This window comes from Lutra lutra, chromosome 2 (genome assembly GCF_902655055.1).
Source record: "Lutra lutra chromosome 2, mLutLut1.2, whole genome shotgun sequence".
Taxonomy (NCBI): domain Eukaryota; kingdom Metazoa; phylum Chordata; class Mammalia; order Carnivora; family Mustelidae; genus Lutra; species Lutra lutra.
This window is the reverse complement of record NC_062279.1, coordinates 65815771-65838898: the sequence shown is the minus strand read 5'-3', so window position 1 is coordinate 65838898 and position 23128 is coordinate 65815771. Positions and strand designations below refer to the sequence as shown.

Below are 23128 nucleotides of genomic sequence, written 5' to 3'. Positions count from 1 at the left end.
TAGCAGAAAGTAAATCAAATTCTAATCTTACTTTTTTTGTATACCACTTAAATAATATTTTGTAGTCAAAGATTGATGAGCATTTCTCTATTTTATGGTTAAGCTCATCAAAATTGACTTAACTTGATCAAAATTTGATATATTTTATAGCTTTTTTCACATCCATTATTTGTAAATATAATTCACTTTACATCAAGCCTTCTATAAATTATTCTTCAACCTCAAATTTCCCTTTCTGTTATTCTTAGCCTTCCAATTATTTAGACAGGTACTATTGATCAGAGTCCATATGTCTAAGGCTTAAGATAAAACTTTTTTCTTTTTAAGTTGATAAAAAAACAGACAGTACACATCCATCATTGTATAAACATGTTTGCATTTCTTCATTACTCTTTTACTTAATACAGTTCTAATTACTCATATTAACTATAGGTTTTAACCAAAATAACCAATTTCAATTCTCTCTCTCTCTCTCTCTTTCTCTCTCTCTCTCTCTCTCACACACGTGCATGCACACACACACACACACACACACACACCCCTTTCACTTTTCACATACTTTGGCTAAGGACTCTGTTACATTCAAGGCAACGTAAGAGATGAGCAGAGCTCTCGTGCTTCAATAATCCACATAACACATCACTTTACAGTCATACATAGCTCTTTAAGATTTGTTTCTCTCTTCTTGTTAAAACATGGAACTTAAGATATAAACTTGGCTGACTTGGGTATTTCTACAACAGTTCTCTTATTCTTCTGAGAGAAAGGAGAAAAAGTCAGGAACTCAAATTTTGTTGTATTTCACTATAGGTCTTGAAACTCCGGACAGCAGAAGTAATCATGAACATTTTATATTCATTGCCAGTTTATTTCATACATCAAGACCCATTCATAAAAATTGATATATTAACCAAACAAGAATCCTCTTAGAAGGCCGAGCTCTCTTCTAAGCTATTCAAAATCAATTTTAATTTAAACAAACAAACTGAATGTTTTCCATTATTTTCTTTGCCTTTTCTGGTAGCTTTGTCTAAGTAGAATATTTCTCCAGAACACAAAATCATATAGTTTTGACTCAATCTAAAAAAGTTTTCTCAGGAGAGAGGATGAGAGAAAGAACCAGTCATAGAAAAGAGCTACAGTTACAAGAACATTGTACAAAGTTAACTTTTCCTTTGCAAGGAGAGTAAGGACTTTTTTTCATTTATACACACAAGTTCAAAGAGAATGAATAGCCTTAGTTCTACATCTTTAGCTATAGGTTAAAAATAAATGTGGAACACAGTTTTCTGCTCCTGAGCAAATTTCTCTCCTCAGTTGCGGTTACTTGGGAGTAGGAAAAAGTTCTCTAAGGAATACTTGTTATGAAAGTCTCTTGATATGGAGCTGATCTTCATTCCAGTGGGAACAAAATTGTCTCAAATATTTTTGGCTTTACTGGTATTCAAACAACATGTAATACAAGGCATATCATAAGCTTCAAGACTCACAATAAAGAGAAATGAAAAAGACTGAGCTGGGATTCTCTGTCATCCACCATCTACCACCAAACAGAGAGTAGATGGCTAGTGAAATAATCAAAATCAGACTCCCAACATTTCAGTCACCAAGGAAAGAAAAGTAATGTCGTTTGTACAAAGTAGAACAGGACTCCTTGAGAACCAGCCTACTTTAGACATCAGAGTAAACTCAGAGGGGGAAAAAAATGCAGAAACAGAGCCATGATACTCACTCTGAGAATCAAGAAAGTTGGGCCTAGGATCCAGAGATCTATATACAGTCACTTTTTTAGGGAAAGACCCAGTTCTGGTGTTTGAATAGATCTGGGAATCTCCTTGGAATTTCAGCTGTGAAACTTACAGAAACAAAAGAAATTAAGAAGAAAAAAAGAATGTTTTATATGCTAAAGGTTGCAAGGAAACTAGCCTTTGACCTTTGGATGGCTTAGAAAAAACTGACTACCATATTAAAAAATAAAACATGTATAAATGAAAAAAGCAGACACAAGATTACCAAGATTGCAGTCTGTCTGTCTATAGTAGAAAGTCTGTAGTATTCTCATATATTTATCATCAATTCAAGGGCCATCCACATCAGTATGTCAGGGCTTGTCATGGTTTCCATTATAGTTGCCTGCTCCTGTGATCCCATAGTCCATGACCTTAACAACATATCACTGTTCATTTGAATTGAGAGCCTTTGTTAAGATCATTTTTCAGATGATTGGTAAGCAGAGTATCAGTGCCAAATTATTTTGATGTAGTTTTCAATTATAAATAGCTTCTGAGATAGGAAAGTTATTTTGACTAACCTCCTTTGTCATATGAAAATATTTTGTTCCTTAAATATTATATCCGACTTTTGAGTAGTTACAGATAAGCTTTGACAAATTTGCTTCCTTTTGGATTTCCTTTCTTTACAAGGTTCATTTTAAATATGTTATATTGATTCTGGCATATTCAAACTTCTTTGGAGAGTCCTATTGGCATGTCCAGGTGATGTATATGAAATCTATGTACAAATTATAATACATTCCCTATTTTAATACATTTATGATTGAAATGAATTTAAGACTTTTCAGATGTGATTATTTTCTTATTAACTATAGTAAGAAACTTTTATGTTTTATTTTTAGGCTGAAGTCTATTCTAAGTAAAAGTGGCAAACTCGACAATAAAGTTAAAAGGATTGGACCACACATAGAAATTTTCCAAGTGTTCCGGGAAAGGACCAAACTCATAAATAACAAAAAAGTAGTTAGAATGATCACCATCATGCAAGCCTATGTCAGAGGATGGCTTGAACGCAAAAGATTGCAGAGAATAATGATCAAGGTAAAGCATGTGTTAAATACAATGTGCACAAATTTTCTTATGTAGATATTAAATTAATCAAGTTTTGAATAATCTGGTCAATGTATCTATGATAAAGTTCTGACTACATTCTTTTCATTGAGAAAATGTTACGAATTATCTACTTTGCTGACAGTTTCAGATTTGGTCAAACCGGAGAATCTGAACAAAAGGCCCAGTGTATTCTTGATCCAATAGTTCTGGGTCCACTTTTATTCTAAAGTCAGGACCACCTGTTCTTTCACTAATTTTGTTTCACCTTTTTGCTGTTTATTGTCCATATAAAACAATTTTCTTCCACTTCCCACACTCCTAGATACTCTTGTATAGCATACATATTCAACTCAAAAAGAATTATAGACACACACACACACACACACACATCACCCCTGAGCAACTTGCATAAGCAACAATCTTAACTTTTTAAAAATAAATATCTAGGATCTATTTTGTCTGACAACCATTAATTCTTTGATCTATGAGTATGTTTATGGTTTGTTTTGTTAGTTCATTTGTTTTGTTATAGATTCCACATGTAAGTGAAATCATATAATATTTGTCTTTCTCTGCCTGACTTATTTCACTTATTTCAGCATAATACCCTCTAGATCCATCCATGTTGAAAATGGCAAGATCTCATTCCTTTTTAAGGCTGAATTGTATTCCATCGTATCTATCTATCATGTATCTATTATCTATCTATATATCTATCTATCATCTACCTATCTATTTATCTATCTATCTACCATCATCTATCACATCTTTATCCACTCATCTATTGATGGACATTTAGGTGGCTTCCATATCCTGGCTATTGTAAATAAAGCTGCATTGAACATAAAGGTGCATATATCTTTGAATTAGTGTTTTAATTTTCTTCAAAAAATACCAAGAGTGGAATTGCTAGATTGTATAGTAGTTCTGTTTTTAATTTTTTGAGGAACATTCGTACTGTTTTCCATAGTACCTGTATCAATTTACATTCCTGCCAATAATGCACATCCTTCCTCCACATCCTCACCAATACTTGTTATTACTTATCTTTTTGACAGTAGCCATTATGACACATGTGAGGTGATATCTTATTGTGGTTTCAATTTGCATTTACTTGATGGTTAGTGATATTGAGCAGCTTTTCATGTACCTATTGGCATCTGTATGTCTTCTTTGGGAAAACAACTTTGCCTATATTTTAATTGGATTTTTAAGAATATTTAGTTTTATGAGTTCTTTATATATTTTGAATGTCAACTCCTTATCTAATATGTCATTTGCAAATAATTTATGCCATTCATTAGGTTGTTTTTTCATTTTGCTGATGGTTCCTTTTCCTGTGCAACACCTTTTTAGTTGGAGATAGTCATATTTGTTTATTTTTGCTCTTGTTGTCCTTGCCTGAGGAGACGGATCTAAAAAAATTACTGCTAAGACCAATGTTCAAGAGCTTACTACCTGTGTTCTCTTCTAAGAGCTTTATGTTTTAAGGACTCATTTAAGCCATTAATACATTTTGAGTTTATTCTTGTTTGTGTATAATAAAGTGAACCAGTATCATTCTTTGGCATGTAGCTGTCCAGTTTTAACATCATTTATTGACGAGACTGTCTTTTCCTCATTGTATATTCTTACCTCTATTATCATAGATTACTTGACTTTATAAGTGAGGGTTTATTTCTGGGCTGTCTGTTCTCTTCCATTGATCTATATGTCTGTTTTGGTCACTGTTGCTTTGTAGCATAGTTTGAAATCCTAGAACATGATACCTCCAGTTTTGTTCTTCTTTTACGAGATTGTCTTTGTATTTGGAGTTGGTTTGATTTCATACAAATTTTAGTTTATTCTAATTCTGTAAAAATATGCTACTGTTGTTTTTATAAGGGTTGCAGTGAATTTGCAGATGACTTTGGGAGTATGGACATCTTAATACTACAAAAAAAAAAAACTAATGGTATACTGTGTGGTGACTGACATAACATAGTAAACTACAACCAAAAAACAATATTAATTCTTCCAGTCCATGAGCATACTATGTTTTTATATTTAATCATATTTGATTTTTTTCATCAGTGTCTTTTAGTTGTTAAAATACAGTTCTTTTATCTCTTTGGTTAAATTTATTTCTAGGTATTGTATTCTTTTGGATGCACTAGTAAATAAGATTCTTTTTTAAATTTCTCTTTCTGATAGCTTGTTATTACTATAAAGAAACATATTTCTATATATTGATTTTATAGCCTACAACTTTACTGAATTCATTTATTAAACCTAATAGTATTTTGGTTGAGTCTGTGTTTTTTTACATGTAGTATCATGTCATCTGCAAATAGTGATGATTTTATTTCTTCTTTTCCATTTTGGAAGCCTTTTATTTCCTTTTTTCCCCCCTAATTACTGTGTCTAGGACTCCCAATACAGTGTTGAATAAAAGTGGTGAGAGTGGGCATCTTTGTTTTGTTCCTGATCTTAGAGGAAAAGGTTTTGGCTTTTCATTACTGAGTATGATGTTAGCTCTAAGTATGTTATATATGGCCTTTTTATTAGTTGAGTTATGGTCCCTCTATACCCATTTTATTGAGAGTTTTTATCATAAGTGAGTGTTGAATTTTATCAAATTCTTCTTCTACATCTACTGAAGTGATCATGTGATCTTTACCTTCATTTCCTTAATATGGTGCATCATATTGATTGATTTATGGATGTTGTAACATTCTTGCACCCCTGGAATAAAGTTCACTTGATCATGGTATATGAACATCTTAATGTACTGTTGAACTCAGGTTCCTAATATTTTGTTGAGGATTATGGTATCTGTGTTCATCAGGGACTCTGGTCTGTGATTTCTTCTCTTTTCTTTTTTTCTTTTCTTTCCTTTCCTTTCCTTTCCTTTTTTCTTTCTCTTTTCTTTCCCTCTCCTCTCCTCTCCACTTCTCTCCTCCCTTCCCTTCTCCCCCTTCCTCCCTTCCTCCTTCCTTCCTTCCTTCCTTCTTTCTCCTTCTCTGACTTTGGTATCAGGGTAGTACTGGCCTCATAAAATGAGTTTGGAAGTGTTCATTCTTTCTGTTTTTTGGTAAGAGTTTGAGAAGTATAGGTATTAAATATACAGTAATAGTGTTTCTCAAATGCTTCCAAAAAATTGAAAGAATGAACACTTCCAAACTCATTTTATGAGGCCAGTACTACCCTGATATTGATACCAAAGTCAGAGAAGGACATCGCCAAAAGAAAGAAAGAAAGAAAGAAAAAAGAAAAGAAAAAAAGAGAGAAGAGAAGGGAAAAAAAAAAGAATCACAGGTCAGTGTCCCTGATGAACACAGATACCATATTCCTCAACAAAATACTACGAAACTGAATTCAATAGTACATTAAGATGATCATATACCATGACCAAGTGAACTTTATTCCAGGGGTGCAAAAATGTTTCAACATCCATAAATCAATCAATATGAAGCACCACATTAACAAAATGGAGGTAAAAATCACATGATTATTTCAGTAGATGTAGAAGAGGAATTTGATGAAATTCAATGTTCACTTATGATAAAAACTCTCAATAAAATGGGTATAGAGGGACCATGCCTTAACTCTGTTTCATTTAGGTCTTTTTCTGAGGTTTTATTTTGTGTTTATTTGGAACATCTGTTTTATTTGTTTTCATCTGTTTCCTCATTTTACTTACTCTATGTTTATTTCTGTGTATTAAGTGAAACAGTTACCTTTAGCCTTGTGTAGGTGATAAAACTTCTCATTCAACCTTGCTTTAGCTCTTAGTTGTTTCTTGAACCTTTATGATTGTGTAAGCAGCCTGATTAATTTTTGATAGGTCCCTATTACTGAGGTGTGCCAAGTCCTGCCAGTGTCCCAAGGAGAGGGATCTCATTTAGTACCAGGTTTCAGGCTGACTGGAAGCCAGACCCTCAGGCAGTAGCTTTAAAAATATTCAATTATACAGTCCTGTGGGGCTACAACTGTAAATCCTACTGACCTCCAGATCAGAAAATCTAGAGAATTCCTCTGAGTGATAGTTGCAAAATTTGGGGCTCCAGGTGAATAAATATATAATCTTCTTTTCTGGGAATTATTGTTGAGGAATAGAGAGTCCAAGAAGTATGCAAGGCTGATGTCGCCAAGCTTACATTCCCTGAGAGTGCTTCTGTAGACTCTAGGTGTGTTGCAAACCTGAAGCCTATCCTTTAGACTGAAGCTCTGTGACAAGTAAGTCACAGAGTCCTGTTTCTACAGGAAAACTGGGGGTGTATTTCAGTCTGCTGACTGTGGTTCTGTGGGAGGTAGTTTGCCAAGAGCTCTTTCCAATGGAAGTACTGTACAGCCTAAGAACATGAACTCTCTTGACCACTAGGGCCAGGCAACCAACAAGCATCATCTGTGTGGATTGTGCACACCCTCTGACTTTAGCAAGGCACGTGAAGAGTGTAGGGGGCAGGGCACACTCACTGGCTTCAGCAAGGCTGTGGGAAAATTCTTTGTTTGCATATGGCTGTGGCCTTAGAGATGTAGTAGGAGAACGTTTTGTTTGTGTGTGCCTGCTAGCTTTAGCAAGAGAGTGGGAGAATGTCATGATCACTTGCACTTGCTGGCCCCAGCCAGGTCACAGGCTTTAGCAAGGGACAGGGAGAATGTTGTGACACACACATGTGACACACACACATGTGATCACACACATGGGCCCCAGCCAGTGTCACCACCATTCACCCGTGCCAGCCTTAGCAAGGCAACAGGTTAGCACTAAATCTGCACATACCTGCCTGTGCTAGCCAGGTTGGAGAGAGTACAAAATGGCATTTGCTAGTGTGTCCATCTCTGAAGAGAGTCCCAGCTGTCCCCTGCCCCTTGTCTTAAGACTAGCAAATGAATTCCCTTCACATGTAGTCCAGGTGCTTTTCAAACTTACTTTTGTGCTGGGTCCTGGGATTAGTGAGACTATAGCCGAACCTTTTAAAAAGAGAAACTCAGTTCCCTACAGCCTTTGTCTCCTTTGAATGTAAGCCCTGTTGGTTTTCCTACCCATCTCTATATGGTCTTTTTATCCTTTGTTGTGAGGAACAGTTCTGCTAGTTTTCTTTTTCAGAGGAAATTGTTCACATGTAGCTATAGGTTTGGTGCGTTTGTAGGAAGAGGTAAGATCAGGATCTTCCTATGCCAACATCTTGGACCACCCCTCGGCCCTACCTATATTGATGAATTATTCCACCACTCATTGTCCAAATTATACCTGGAGTTTTCTTAGACTTTTTCAAATTCCTCACTTCCTTATTCAGTTGATTGTCACCATAACATTTCTGTGTTGCTCTTCCTCTCTTTGTTTCTTACGAGAGGTTCTATTTATCAACCTTCACATGGAGAACTACACTTGTCTCCTAATTATTCTCCTTGCTGCCTACCTCCTAATCTGTTATATATGCAATTAAGAAAATTTCACTCTGATTGCCTTATTCCATTTCTTATATTCTTTTAATGGCCCTATATTGCTTATAGAAGAAAGTATGAATTCTCTAACATAATACACATGACCTCCCTGGTCTGGCACTTGCCCACCGTCCATCTTCATCCCATGATACTTTCTCACTAATGCCCTGTGCTCTAACAAAGCCCCAATTCTTTATTTTTTCCTATTATATCCTATGTTTTAATGCTATTCTCTTAAGCTGGAATACTCTTCCTCCCTAATCTTTGGATAAACTCCAACTCATCTTTCAAGATCTTTTTAAAATTATATGTGCTAAGACATTGTCCCTGGTCCATCAAGCAGAAATGATTTCTCTATTCTTTTGGTCATTATTTTGCTCATGTTATCTATATTATGATCTTTTATTTACATGTCTGTCATAAGCAATACCAATAAATGACCTATTTGGGAGTACATACTTGTTATCTTCAAATTTTTAGCACCACGTTGTTTTTTGACACACAATACACTATCCTATTATTTTAACTATTTGCACTTTTTTCTGCTTTTTTCTTTTTTACTTAGTTATTTCTTTACGTTTACATGGTTTCTGTTTTGTTTGCTTCTGTGTTCAAAAGGCTAGAATAATGCTTGGTACATGGTAAGTATTCAACAAATATCTACTGAATGGATGAATTAATTCAACAAAATACAGTTATAGAAATTTATCAGGGTACTCTAATGATTCTCTTTCATATATAAAGAGAAATAATGTGGATGTATGTATTTAATATATGAAACAGTATATATTATATAATATATATTATGTATTACATGTATATGATATATGTATGATTGTGCATTTATATTATGATTTAATTTAATTATATCATTTTCTGCTATTGAAGAGAATTGTAGAGTCATCAATCACCTCTGGGAGAAAAACAAGCCCAGTAAACTTAGAAACCAAGAATGGGCCCAAAATCATGGTGAAAAGGAGATATTGACAAAGAAATGTTGAATTTCTATGTAGAGGTAGAATTTTAAATGAAAAGAATGGGAAGCATGTTCACAGAGTTGGGGCCAATATAAACTAGATTATTGACTTTGATTTGGTTATAAAATTTTTATGATCGTTCCTTTGCTTTTTTATTCTATCACTGGTATGGTGCTTTTTATGTTGAATGGCTGCTTTGTTTGTATGGTTAATGTTGTTTTGTCTACCATTGAACAGCTAGTGCAGGAGGCTTGTAATGCATACATTGTCAGGTTCCAGGACTGTGCCTATGTGCAGGGTTGTTTTTTGGGGAATTCTTGATAGTCTTTCTGCTCTAGCAGCTGCACAACAAATCACTGGGTAATTGTCAGCACCATGGCAATCCCTCTGCTAGAAAACTTCCATGGTCATATTGTTTGGCTGCCACTTCAGAGCTGGTAGTTGTAGACAGTGTCTACTAGAAAGTCTCTTTGAATTACCTCAAGAGACCATACAACTTCCATAATTTCCTGTGAAATACTCCAGTTTGGGTTTATTTAGAAATAATGAAGCACCACTGAACTATCATATCAGTCATAAGGGTACCACAGATGTCATTGCATTTGACTGTCAGTGTTATTTATTTCCACCTTTCGAAGTGTTCTTTACCTTTTAAAAACTCTGTGTTGTTTGTTTGCATGTATTTAGGAATAAGTAATAGTGATATTAAAAAAACAGTTAAGGTATAAAAATAGTACTTTTTTCTCATTGTGATTCCTCTGAGCTTTTACATAATTTCAGTATTTTTTCTCTGAATATTTATAATTTAAAATTTTAAATTTCAGTCTTAAATTAATATATTCATTTGCTATTTGCCCAAAATACTGAAATTCTAGGGCACTTGAAGAGCTCATGTTTGCAACAAGAAAGTGTTGAAAATCAATCGTCTTTGAATAAATATTTGTTGAATAAATAAACTTGGAATAGTTCTGAAAAATCCGAGTATTAAGGTTACCATAGCAATAGACTATGCATAAACCAGTGTTCTTTAACCTTTTGGAGGTCACAGAACACTTTGAAAATTTGATAAAGTATGGATTTCCTCCCATTATCTCAAAACACACACACAAAAAATAAGAAAATCCTGGAGCCCAATCTTGGTCCCCATAGCACAGGTGACATTGAACAGAATGGGTTTGAATGGATTTAAAGATAAGGAAGAGAGAGGAGTCAAGAACAATTCCTCAATTTTTGTGCTTCTTGTCTTGGGCATCCTGGTGGATGGTTGTGAAATACAGAATTTAAGAAGAAGAGCAGGTAGGAGAGAGAAGGAAAGAAAAAGAAATAGAGTCCAGTTTCCAACACTGGCTTTGAATTACCTGTGGGAAATCTTTGAGATATCCGGGAGGCAGTTGAATATATGGGTCCAAAACTTAGAAGGAAGATTGGGCCATAAGGAAACATTTAGATTTCTTCAGTAGTTTTTGAATTCTTTTCTACCTTAACACACTTCAGGAAGACAATAAAACCTTCCAACTCATTAAAGTAACCCCATTTAGCAGTGATTCTCATGTTATTCCTGAGAAAGTTCTTTACCTAGGTAGCTGCATGGCTCCCTTCATTCAGGTCTGTGCTCATTGTTAATTATCAAAAATCTGCTCCATATTGCCTTGTAAAGAGGTGACATCCAGTCTGGTCACTCCTTGTTCTATTTAAAAGACTTCAAACCACGTACTGCCAACCAGCACATAGATATTTGTTTATTAGATTACTGTTTCTTCCATTACAATGTAACTCCCTGAGACAAGAATTTTGCCCTCTGTGTTCATTAATCTGTTCACAAAGTGTAGAATACCCTGTTACATAATAGACTCCTAATTCATTAGCTAAATTACATAAAGTATATAAATTAAAATAAGTAATTTTCAACATGATGGAGGATGTATAATAGCTTATTTGGATGAGAGGATGTGAAATTTGAAAAAAATTTTTCTAAATATTTTGATTCAGCTCCCTGACCAAGGATGCTTCTTATACTATGCCCCGTCTGTATATTTGAGGTCATTATTAGTGATACTGACTGGAGCCAGGGGAATATTGTATTAAGAAAGAATGTGGAGTCACTAATCTCCAATACTGCTAGGAATAAAGGTCTAGACAGAATTTTCTGTCTTTACAACAGTTAGTTCATGGATGAACTTTACAAATTTCTTTGGAATGATGTGGAAAGCAAGGAAGAGAAAACATCTAAGAGACACTATGAGGTATAGCGAAAAATAGTTTACACTGGAAAATAATTAAGTACATTTAAATGTTTATTGCAAAAGCCAATAAGAGGAGAAGTTTGATGATATAGGAGAGGTGAGGATAATCCATATTAGAAGGCTAAGAATATTGGAGGGGGTTGTGTTTATAAGACACCTGACAGTATTAGCCTTAGGTAAAAGAGACATATTTCTCTATTGTGGGACCAAAGGATGTTGCTGAGTGTTTAGATTGATGATAGGAAGTTGAAATAACAATAAATGTTTTTCCCTTGGTGAAGTGGGGGACAAGGTCATTTGCTGAGAGTGAGCGTTTAGAAGGTGAATTTGAATGTTTCAGGAGGTCGAGTTTCTACAGAAAATGACTAAAAGAGAGATGCCCAGAAAAACATAGGTGAATTTTGATGCCACTTTGAGAACCCAGAGGGGTTGGTGATGAAGATTTGAAGTGGTACCATTCTTCTAAGTTATATAATTATCTTTACTAGCTATGAAAAGTAAGGCATAGAGAGTTAACAAAACTTGTCTAAAGTTAGAGATCCATCCAATGGCATAGCTGAATTTTGAGTGTCAAACCTAAGTCTGCCTAGTTCTAGACACTTTAAAACATTAGACCATTCTGGTAACAATAATATTCAATGATCATTGCAAAATAGTGGAGTCTTTTCTTAGGCTGGGCTCAACATAGACATTGGAGTGTCCTGCCAAAAGCCAAAATTAGATTAAAACTCCCTTCTGATGTAGAGCCAATTGGTATGCGGTCACATCGGAGAGATGATTTGGAGAGCCTGAACTGTATTGATATAAAGGAGCACCAATTGTGTGGCAACTAGAAGTTGCTACTTAAATTTTGCAGAGATGCATGAGAGGAAGACAAGATTCAGTGATACCATTGACCAAGAATGTGTACTCGCAGTCTTTATACTAAGCAATTAGAGATAGAAAAATTAAGCATGTGCTTCAGGTATGTTATAATTATTCTGATCAAGATCAAAGTGAGTGGCAGCTGACACAGAAAAGAGGCCTGAAGAGAGTAGGATCCAACCTAGGAGAGAGACATTTTCTTTACACACATGTGTGTGGCTAAGGGCTTCACTAATTCTTTAGTGCATGGGGAAGTGAAAACAAAAATTACATTTAACATTATGTGTGGCTTGTGTACTTATAAATGTATTTATGTATGTATGTGTAAGATAACAATTCAGAATATTCAATCCTTATTTCACTGGGTTTTAGTTTAGGTTTAAAAGACTAAACGAGGTTTTAAAAACCTAGTTTTAAATTTAAAAACCTTTTCCTGCTTTGTTTTAATAAGGTTTTTGTATAAAAACCCTTTTTGATAATGTCATATGCAAGTGTTTAGACAAGGTTAGACTTCAGTTCATATATATGGGCAAGTTATCTACTTATATGTCTAACATCATTTTTTAAAAGTTAAAAAGTTGAACTGTGGATAACATTCGATACTGCCCCAGTGTTAAAAAAAACTCAACATGTAAAAATCTCTTATAAACTAATAAGAAACACACTATCATAACAATAAAAGAAATAGGTAGAAGACATGAACTAGTACTTTACTGTAGAAGACGCACAAGTGGCAAATAAATAAGAAAAGAGAGGACTCTAGCTATCTAAGCTATCTAAGAAAATAAGCCCAACTAAGTGTCATAAGGTAGTGAAATTCTCCAAACAAGCAATCCATTCATTACTTTTTTGAAACAAGACGTGACCATATCAACCATAAGACAGACTAAAAGTGCATACTAGAAAAATTTTTAAACATTGATGTGTGGTAAGTATGATGCATTTACCCTTTAAGTCAACATGGATTAAAAATTATTATTACTAATTTATAAGTCTTTTATATTCTAATATTTTTGTAATTAGAGAAAAAATTCATGGACTTAAATACATTCTTAAAAAAATGAAAATAGATAAATTAAGTCTTCAATTCAAAAAGTCAAGAATAGGAAAATAATTCTTTAAAAAGATAAAGAATAAAATTAGATAAATAAATATAAATAGATAAATAGACAAATTAATGAGCTAGTAAATGTAAAATGTAAAAATAATTGAATTGATAAAATAGAACTATTTATTTAGAAAAAAAAACCCTGAAATAGATTATTTTTTACAATTTAATTTTTAAAACCTATTGCAATAGAATGTGGAAAATGTATTTATATAAATATATAGTCACAGTTAAAAGGCAAACTGATAAAGCAAAGTTTGTACATTTGCTGAAAAGGATTAAAGAGTTTTAGAAATCAACATGAAAAACCTGAAAAGTCCAGGAAAATTTAAGTAAAAGATAGTAATATACAATTTTCAGAAGAAAGAAAATAAATACGGATTTGAGCACCCCTAGTGAACAGCCTAGGCAAGAATCACCATTACAGAATAATGCCTTAATAAAACTTTTTTTTTTTTTTCCTGGTCAAGTGGGTTACATATTATAGAAATCAGGATGCCCAGCCTAGGAAGCTTCCATGAAAGTAGCCATCTGTGAAAATTCTATGCTTTGGGAACTATGGGTATCTGATGACAAAGTTTTTCATATTGAGGCTCTCTGAGCTTCAAGATTATCTTTTTTTTTTTTTTAAAAGATTTTATTTATTTATTTGTCAGAGAGAGAGAGGGAGAGAGAGCAAGCACAGGCAGACAGAATGGCAGGCAGAGGCAGAGGGAGAAGCAGGTTCCCTGACGAGCAAGGATCCCGATGTGGGACTCGATCCCAGGACGCTGGGATCATGACCTGAGCCGAAGGCAGCTGCTTAACCAACTGAGCCACCCAGGCGTCCCAAGATTATCTTATTTTACAGTGCGTGTGTTTTAGGCAACCTACACAATAAACATTAATAAATACATCCAAAATTTAAGAAACTGGGTGAAATAGATGAAATGAAAAGGGCAAAATCAGATTAAATATATACAGAAGAAATATGTAAATATGGGGCTTTACTGTCTATATTGCTGTTTTATAGGCTTTGTCTCATGGACCAAATTTGAGAGCAGTTATAAAGATGTATCGTAGACAGATCCATCGTGTTAAATATCGACTTGGTCTTTGGAGGACAAGACAAATTATAAACTTTGCAGAGCTAGAGGAATGGATGGACAGAAAAAAGTGTAAGTGATACAGTCATTCCTGGTTTGATTTTAAATTTGGAATTTATTCAACCATTGGAATTTTATATATAATTTACATGTAATTATCCATAGATACCAAAGGTAAATCTATTTTATAATCCTGAAATCTACCTGCATTTTATTTTTTTAAAAGATTTTTTAAACGTTTTATTTAAATTCCACTTAGTTAATATGCAATGTAGTATTAGTTTCAGGTCTATAATATGGTGAGTCAATACTTCCATACAATATCTGGACTCTATTTGCATTTTAAAGTGATGTATGTTTCATTTAATTTATTGGGATCCTGTGTTTATAAGCAACAGAAAACCCAGTCTAGTTAACCAAAGCAAAAAGAAAATTTAAAAGAAAAATACAGGAAATGTAACTTTAAGAGTCAGATTTCATACAGAACTCAACACAGAGCTATTTTCAGGGCTCCTGTGTGGTTCACTTGGATAAGTGGCTGTCTTCTGCCCAGGTCATGATCCTAGGGTCCTGGGATTGAGCCCCAAGTGGGTCTCTCTGCTCAGTGGGGAGTCTGCTTCTCATTTTCCTTCTGCCCCTTCCCCTTGCTCATGCTCTCTCTCTCTCTCTCAAATAAATAAATAAAATCTTAAAAGAAAACAAAACAAAAACAAACAAAAAACACACAAAAAACAGAGGTACTTCAGAGATTTAGAGAGCAAAATGTAAGGAAAAATTTCTTTTTGACTTTGGGAGATAGATAAGCTGTTATCACTTTTAAGACTTTTTTGTTTCTATGTTTTAAGTTCAAATTCCAAGGAGAGAGAGCACATGATTGGTTTAATTTGAATCATGAGTCCAATACTTTTCCATGGGAGGGCAGAGAACTTTGCTTGAGAGTTGCACAGAAGCTCTATCCTCTGAGGGAGGAGTCGCTCCCCAAAGGAAAACTACATATTGCTAACATAAGAATAGCTAATGGACACCAAGTAGACTAAATAGATACCTATTATGTGTTACTTGTTAGTGTTGATATTTTGTCCACAGAAGGCTTTCCCTAATATGTATCTTAGCTTTCAGAGAGCCTCATTCCTATAATATTTAATGAATTTACATTGCTTAGGATTAGGATGGACATTATAACCAGTGTCTTGATTAAAAAAATAATAAACGAGGGCTTCTTGTTTTTGGTTCTACATATAAGGAGCTTATACATCGCCAGTCCATCTTAACAACAAAGGAAAAAGCTGAATAGACTAAAAAATTTATTCTTTTCGTGGGTCTATAAGAGAAGAAAAGACACAGGTCAAAACACTGCCACCAAGATTAAAGAGACTGACATACAGTGAGTTGCAGTTTCCCAGAGCAGAGACTCATGAGTACAAATGAATGTGGGAGGAAACAAGTATTGGCAAGGATGTGGAGAAAAAGGAACGCTCATGCACTATTGGTGGGAATGCAAACTGGTGCAGCCACTGTGGAAAATAGCATGGAGGTTCCTCAGAAACCTAAAAATAGAAATACCCTACAATCCAGTAAATCACACCACTGTGTATTTACCCAAAGAATACAAAAACCTTAATTCAAAATGATATATGCATCCATATATTTATTGTGGCATTATGTACAATAGCCAAATTATAGAAGCAATGCAAGTGCAAGTGACCACTGATAAATGAATGGATAATGAAGAAGTGGTATATATACACTATGGAACATTACTCACCCATAAAAAAGGAATTACATCTTGCCATTTGTAACAACATGGTTGGATCTAGAGTAAATGCCAAATAAAATAAGTCAGAGAAAGACAAATACCGTATGATTTTACTCATGTGTGGAATTTAATAAAACAAATGAATAAAGAAAAAAGAGAAAAACCAAGACCAGACTCTTCAGAGAACAAACTGGTGGTTACCAGAGGGAAAGTGGTGGGGGGATGTGTGAAATAGGTGAAGAGGATCAAGAGTACACTTATCATGATGAGCACTGAGTAATGTAGAGAATTATTGAATCACTATATTGTACATCTGAAACAAATGTAACATTGTATGTTAATTATACTGGAATTAAAATAAAAAAAAAAAAAGAATTTGATGTAAGAACCAGTGCCAGGAAGGAAAATTGAACCATCATTGGCAAATAGCTAGAAGCTCAATGTGAACAATTCTGAGAGTTAAAAACCACAGTATCATTATAATTACCTCTAGGAGGTTGACCACATTCCCACAGTAAATATCAGAAAAAGGGAACTATTTTGATATTTGCTAGAGCACACTTTTCTTTTTTTTTTTTTTTTAAAGATTTTATTTATTTGACAGAGAGAGAAAGACCACAAGTAGGCAGAAAGGCAGGCAGAGAGAGAGTAGGGGAAGCAGGCTCCCTGCCGAACAGAGAGCCTGATGTGGGGCTCGATCCCTAGACCTTGAGATCATGACCCGAACTGAAGGCAGAGGCTTAACCCATTGAGCCACCCAGGTGCCCCGAACACACTTTTCTTAAGAAGGTCTACATTCAGGGGAAGTTAGTTAACTGGAGCCTAGCTGCTGGGTTATTTTCTGAACTTAACTGACGTGGTGAAGAGAATACCCAATTTCAGTTCATTTTGGCCATCCTGTCCCACCTATAGGGGGAGAGAAAAAAACCGAGAAACGCTTGTATAATTTACAGTCCAGAGACACAAGGTCATTAAGAGACTGCAACCTAATCATAGGTCTATAGAACACTTCCTCCCATGCCTTACTACCACATTACTGAAGGTCTATTTAAAACAGTTCCTTTTACTTGATATATCACGTCTGGCTATCAAGAAAAAATTAAAGCTATACAAAAAAGCAAAAAAGCACAGTTTGAATAAACAAAGCATCAGAACTAGAAATGGCAGGGATGTTGGAATTATCAGATCAGAGATTTAAAACAACTATGATTCACACACTACAGGCTCTAATGGATAAAGTAGACAGCATGCAAAAACAAGTGGGTGATGTAAGCAGAGAGATGGAAATCCTAAGAAAGAACCAAAAAAAAAAAAAATGCTAGAGATAACACTAATAGAGATGAGGAATGCCTTTGATGGTCTTATTAGTAGATTAGACATGGCTGAGGAAAGACTTCCTGAACTAGAGGATAAATCAGTAGAATCCTTGAAAACTGAGAAAGCAAGAGAGCAAAGACTAAAAAGAAAAAAAAGAAGAAAACTTGAACAAAATATCCAGGAGCTATAGGACAATTACAAAAAGAGTAACATAAGGATAATGGGAATACCAGAAGGAGAAGAAAGAGAGAAAATAACAGAACAGATATTTAAAAATAATGACTGAGAATTTACCCAAATTATTCTTGGACACCAAGCCATAGATTCAAGAATCTCAGAGAATACCAAACAGAATAAATTCCAAAAATTACAGTTATTTTGGTATATGCATTATCATCTTCAAACTATAGCAAATCAAAGATAAAAAATCCTGAAAGAAACCATATGTAAAAAGCACCTAGCCTATAGTGGAAGAAAGATAAAAATTACATGCAATCTATTAGAAACCATACAAGCAAGAAGGGAGTGAAATATTTAAATTAGTGGGAGAGGAAAAAAAAAACAACACAAAAAACCTAAACCTAAAGTGATAGGAGAAAAACAAACAAACAAACCTACCTAAGAAGAAAAGAACAAGGACACACATTAATATCAGAAAAAGAGGATATTTCCATGCATACTTTGGACACTAAAAGGAAAATAAAGGAATAATATGAACAACTTTAATTTACAAAATTAATATCCTAAACAAAGTGGACCAATTCCTTGAAACACACAATCTGCTAAAACTCAAACAAGAAGAAAGAGACAATCTGAATAGGCCTATGTCTATTAAATAAATTGAGTTGGTAATTAATAACCTTCCAAACAGAAAGCACCAGGCCCAGATGGCTTCACTGGTGAATTCTACTAAACACTTAAAATTTTATTTATTTTTTGAGAGGGAGAGAGAGAAAACATGTGAGCAGGAGGGGAGGAGCAGAGAGAGAAACTTATCAGGCTCCATTACCAGTGTAGAGCCTGACATGGGGCTCTGTCACTCAACCCTGAGATCATGATCTCAGCCAAATTCAAGAGTTGGACACTTAACTGTGCCCCAATTCCCTATAATCTTTTTCAGTGGTTAGAAGCAGAGGGAATACTTCCTAACTCATCCTATGGGCCCAGTATAAACCTAACACCAAAAATAGGCAAAGACCTTATAAGAAAACTACAGAACAGAATCTCTCTGAAAATAGATGCAAAATCCTCAATAAAATAGTAGCAAATCAAATCCAAAAAAGTATAAAAAGTATTATATACCACCACCAAATGGAATTTACCCCAGGTATGCAAGACTGGCTAAGTATTTGAAAATCAATTAATTTAATCGATCATATCAACAGGCTAAAAATGAAAAATTACATGGTCATATCAATAGATACAGAAAAAAACATTTGACAAAATCCAATATCCATTTGTAATATAAAATCTCAGTAAACCAGGAATAGAGAAGAACTTTCTCAACTTAATAGACTATCTACAACAACCCTACAGCTAATATCATACTTGATGGTAAGTAATTTTAAACTTTCCCGTTAAGATCAGGTACAAGGATATCTCCTCTCACCACTCCTTTCCACACCATAGTAAAGTCCTTGATAATGCAATAAGACAAAAAGAAAAGGACATAAAAGACATATAGATTGGGAAGAAAGAAATAAAACTATCTTTATTCACATGATTGATATGTGTGGAAAATCTGAAAGAATTGACTAAAAGATCTTCTGGAACTGAGATGTGATTACAGCAACATTGCAGGATACAAGATTAATATCCCAAAGTTAGTTGTTTTTTCTTTTAAATTCCAACAATGAACAAGTGGACTTGAAATTAAACAACAGCATTTACATTAATACCACCAGAATGAAATATTTAGGTTTAAATGTAACAAAATATGTACAATGTCTCTATGAAGAAAACTATAAAACTCTGATAAACAAAATCAAAGAACTAAATAAATGGCTAGATATTCCATGTTCATGAGTAGGAAGACTCAATATTGTCAGGAAGTCAGTTCTTAATTTGATGTGTAGATTCAGTGTAATCCCATTCAAAATCCTATCAAGTTACTTTGTGTATTTTGACAAACTGATTCTGAAGTTTATATGGAGAGGCAAAAGACAAGACTAGCCAACACAATGTTGAAGGAGAACAAAGTTGAAGGACTGATGATACATAGCTTCAAGAGTTACTATAAAGCTACAATTATTAAAACAGTGTGGTATTGGTGAAGAATAGACAAATATATCAGTGGAATAGAATAGAGAGCCTAGAAACAGGCCCCTAAAATATAGCCAAGTGGTCTTTAAAAAAGGAGGAAAAAAATACAGTAACAGAAAGATAGTCTTTTCAAAAATGGTGCTGGGACAACTAACTATCTATATGCCAAAAAAAAATCTAAAGACAGACCTTACATCCTTCACAAAAGTTAACCAAAATGGATCATAGACCTAAGTGCAAAAAAATAAAACTTCTATAAGGTAAGATATTAGAAAACATAGATGATATTTGATACAGTGCCTTTTTATTTTTTATTTATTATTTTTTTTAATTTGACAGAGAGATCACAAGCAGGCAGAGAGGCAGGCAGAGAGAGAGGAGGAAGCAGGCTCCCCGAGAGAGCAGAGAGCCTGATGCGGGGCTCGATCCCAGGACTCCTGGGATCATGACCTGAGCCGAAGGCAGCGGCTTAACCCACTGAGCCACCCAGGCGCCCCTATACAGTGCCTTTTTAGATACAACACTAAAGACATGATCCATTAAAGAAATAATGGAAGATCTGGATTACATGAAAATTAAAAACTTCTACTTTGCAAAAGAGGATGTTTAGAGAATGAGATTCCAATCCACAGGCTGGGAAAAATATATGCAAAAGATGCATTTATAAGGACTGCTATTATTGAACATATACAAAGAACAATTTAGGAATAATAAAACAGACAACTTGAATAAAAATGGGCCAAAGACCTTGCCAATGAAGATTTACAGATGATAAGCACTTGGAAGGATGTTCCATATTGTATGTTATTAGGTAAATGCAAATTAAACCAGTGAGATACACTACACACCTATTAGAATGACCAAAATCCAGAACATTGTCAATATCATATCCTGGTAAGGATGTGGAGCAACAGGAACTATCATTCATTATTAATGAGAATGCCAATGATAGAACCCTTTTTGAAAACATTGTAGTGGTTTTTTATAAAACTAATCATACTGTTACCATATGATCCAGCAATCATGCTCCTTGGTATTTACCCACAGGCATCAAAAAAACATATCCACAAAACGTACACATGGGTATACACATGGGTTTTTCATAATTGCCAAAGCTTAGTAACAACCAAGATGTCCTTCAGTAGATGAATAGATCAATAAACTGTAGTACATGTGAACAAGGGAGTATATTTAGAGCTAAGAATAAATGAGCTATCAAGCTATGAGAAGACAGGAATCTTAAATGCATATTACTAAGTGAAAGAAGCCAATCTGAAAAGCCTATACACTATAGGCTTCCAACCATATGACATTCTAGAAAATACAAAACTGTGGAGAAAATTAAAAAATTTATATTTGCCTGGGGGCAGATTGGGAGGAGGTATGAATTGATAGAATATAGAGGATTTTTAAGGCAGTAAAACTATTCTGTACAATACTGCAATGATGAATACATGTCATTATATATTTGTATAAACCCATAGAATGTGCAACACCAACAGTGAACTCTGAAATAAACTGTGGAACTTAGACTATGTTGTATAATCCTTAGTAACAAATGTATAACAGTGAGTGATGTTGATAATGAAAGAAGACTATGCTTATGTGGTTGTAGTGGGTATCTGAGAAATCTCTGTACCTTCTTAATTTTGATGTGAATTTCAAACCACTCAGAGGGATGTCTGGGTGGCTCAGTCAGTTAAGCTTCTGCCTTTGGCTCAGGTCATGATCCCAGGGTCCTTGGATTGAGTCGTGGATAGGGTTCCTAGCTTGGTGGGGAGCCTGCTTCTCCCTCTGCCTATTGCTCCTCCTGTTTGTGCTTGCTCATGCTCTCTTCTCTCTTTCTCTCTCCCTCTCTCTCTGACAAATAGATAAATACATAAAACCTTAAAAAATAAAACTACTCTTAAAATTGTCTTTAAAAATAATAAAAAACAACAAAATTATGCAAGTAAATTATATTTAATTGAAATCAGCATCTTTCTGCTTTATACTGTAAAAGTGCTACATTTTTGGGAGAGTTTCATCTAATCATAAAATGTGTATTTCACAGTGGACTATAAGTTCCATGAAGACAGGGACTGTATCTATTAACCTTCATTAATAAATAGCCACTATTAACGAATGCCTGGCTTATCAAAGGGCTCAGAAATATTTGTTGATAGTTTTCATTAAGTTTATTACTTATGCTAAAATTATATGCCAAAAGATATTTACAGATAATCAGAATCCTTTGAGTTAGAATGACTCCTTTTCTGTGGCTAGAGGTTAAGGAAAGAAGTCAGAGAGATTCTATACACATCATGGAATTGCACTAAGGGTTAAAGTAACTCTAGAGTCCACAGAATTTGCAAGTTCTTATTTGTCTTTATATTCCTCAGAAAATTCTCTATCCCTTCCATATGTGGATGACTAATTGGGTGATATTTGGCAGATACCTATCTCTACACATTTTTAAGAATCTTTAAATGACCAGAAAATTTCATTTGATTTTCATGATTTAAGTTTTTTTTTTTAAAGATTTTATTTATTTCTTTGACAGAGAGAGATCACAAGTAGGCAGAGAGGCAGGCAGAGAGAGAGGAAGGGAAGCAGGCTTCCTGCTGAGCAGCGAGCCCGACTCGGGACTCGATCCCAGGACCCTGGGATCATGACCTGAGCCGAAGGCAGCGGCTTAACCCACTGAGCCACCCAGGCGCCCCATGATTTAAGTTTTATATTGAATCTGATTAAACCTGTCTGGAATATTAACTCTGCTAGTGTGCAGCAGAACATTTGCTTTTCAAGCATAGTATATAGGTTAAGTGCATTATTGTCTATTAATACAGTTACATGGCCATAATATTAATATGTGTCTTAGTTTGATCTAGTGAGAAGCATCTAAAACTGATTAAATGAAAAACTAATAAAGGTAAATATACTATTTCAAGGAGAAATATATTTCCTTAACCAGAAAATAAAAAGTGACTTTTTTTGTGTGCTAGTTTGGATTTCTCCAGAATCAGACCCTGAGACAAGAATTTAAGTACAACTAATCTGCAAGTAGATCTCAGGAAATACTGTTAATGGAATGAAGTTAAGAAGGGATGGAAGTAAAAAAAAGAATGCATTATCAGACCGATTACCATCAACTGGAGCTCGATCCCTCTAAGGAACGGTGTAGACAACTTTTCTTAAGTGCTGGGCCTTTATCCATCAACTCCAAGTTGAGGGAGGGTCCAGGGTTGAGGACCACTGCAC

General features: G+C 34.6%; 1 protein-coding gene across 4 annotated transcripts in view; it reads left to right on the top strand.

Moving 5' to 3' along the window:
• Positions 1-23128, top strand: part of IQCM (IQ motif containing M) — a 486594-nt gene that overhangs the window by 269846 nt on the left and 193620 nt on the right. For all 4 annotated transcript variants that reach the window (XM_047717609.1, XM_047717608.1, XM_047717606.1 and 1 more), the window contains 2 exons: positions 2636-2834; positions 14481-14625. In XM_047717609.1, the coding sequence (XP_047573565.1) occupies positions 2636-2834; positions 14481-14625 (344 nt within the window). The remainder of the gene's footprint in view (positions 1-2635; positions 2835-14480; positions 14626-23128) is intronic.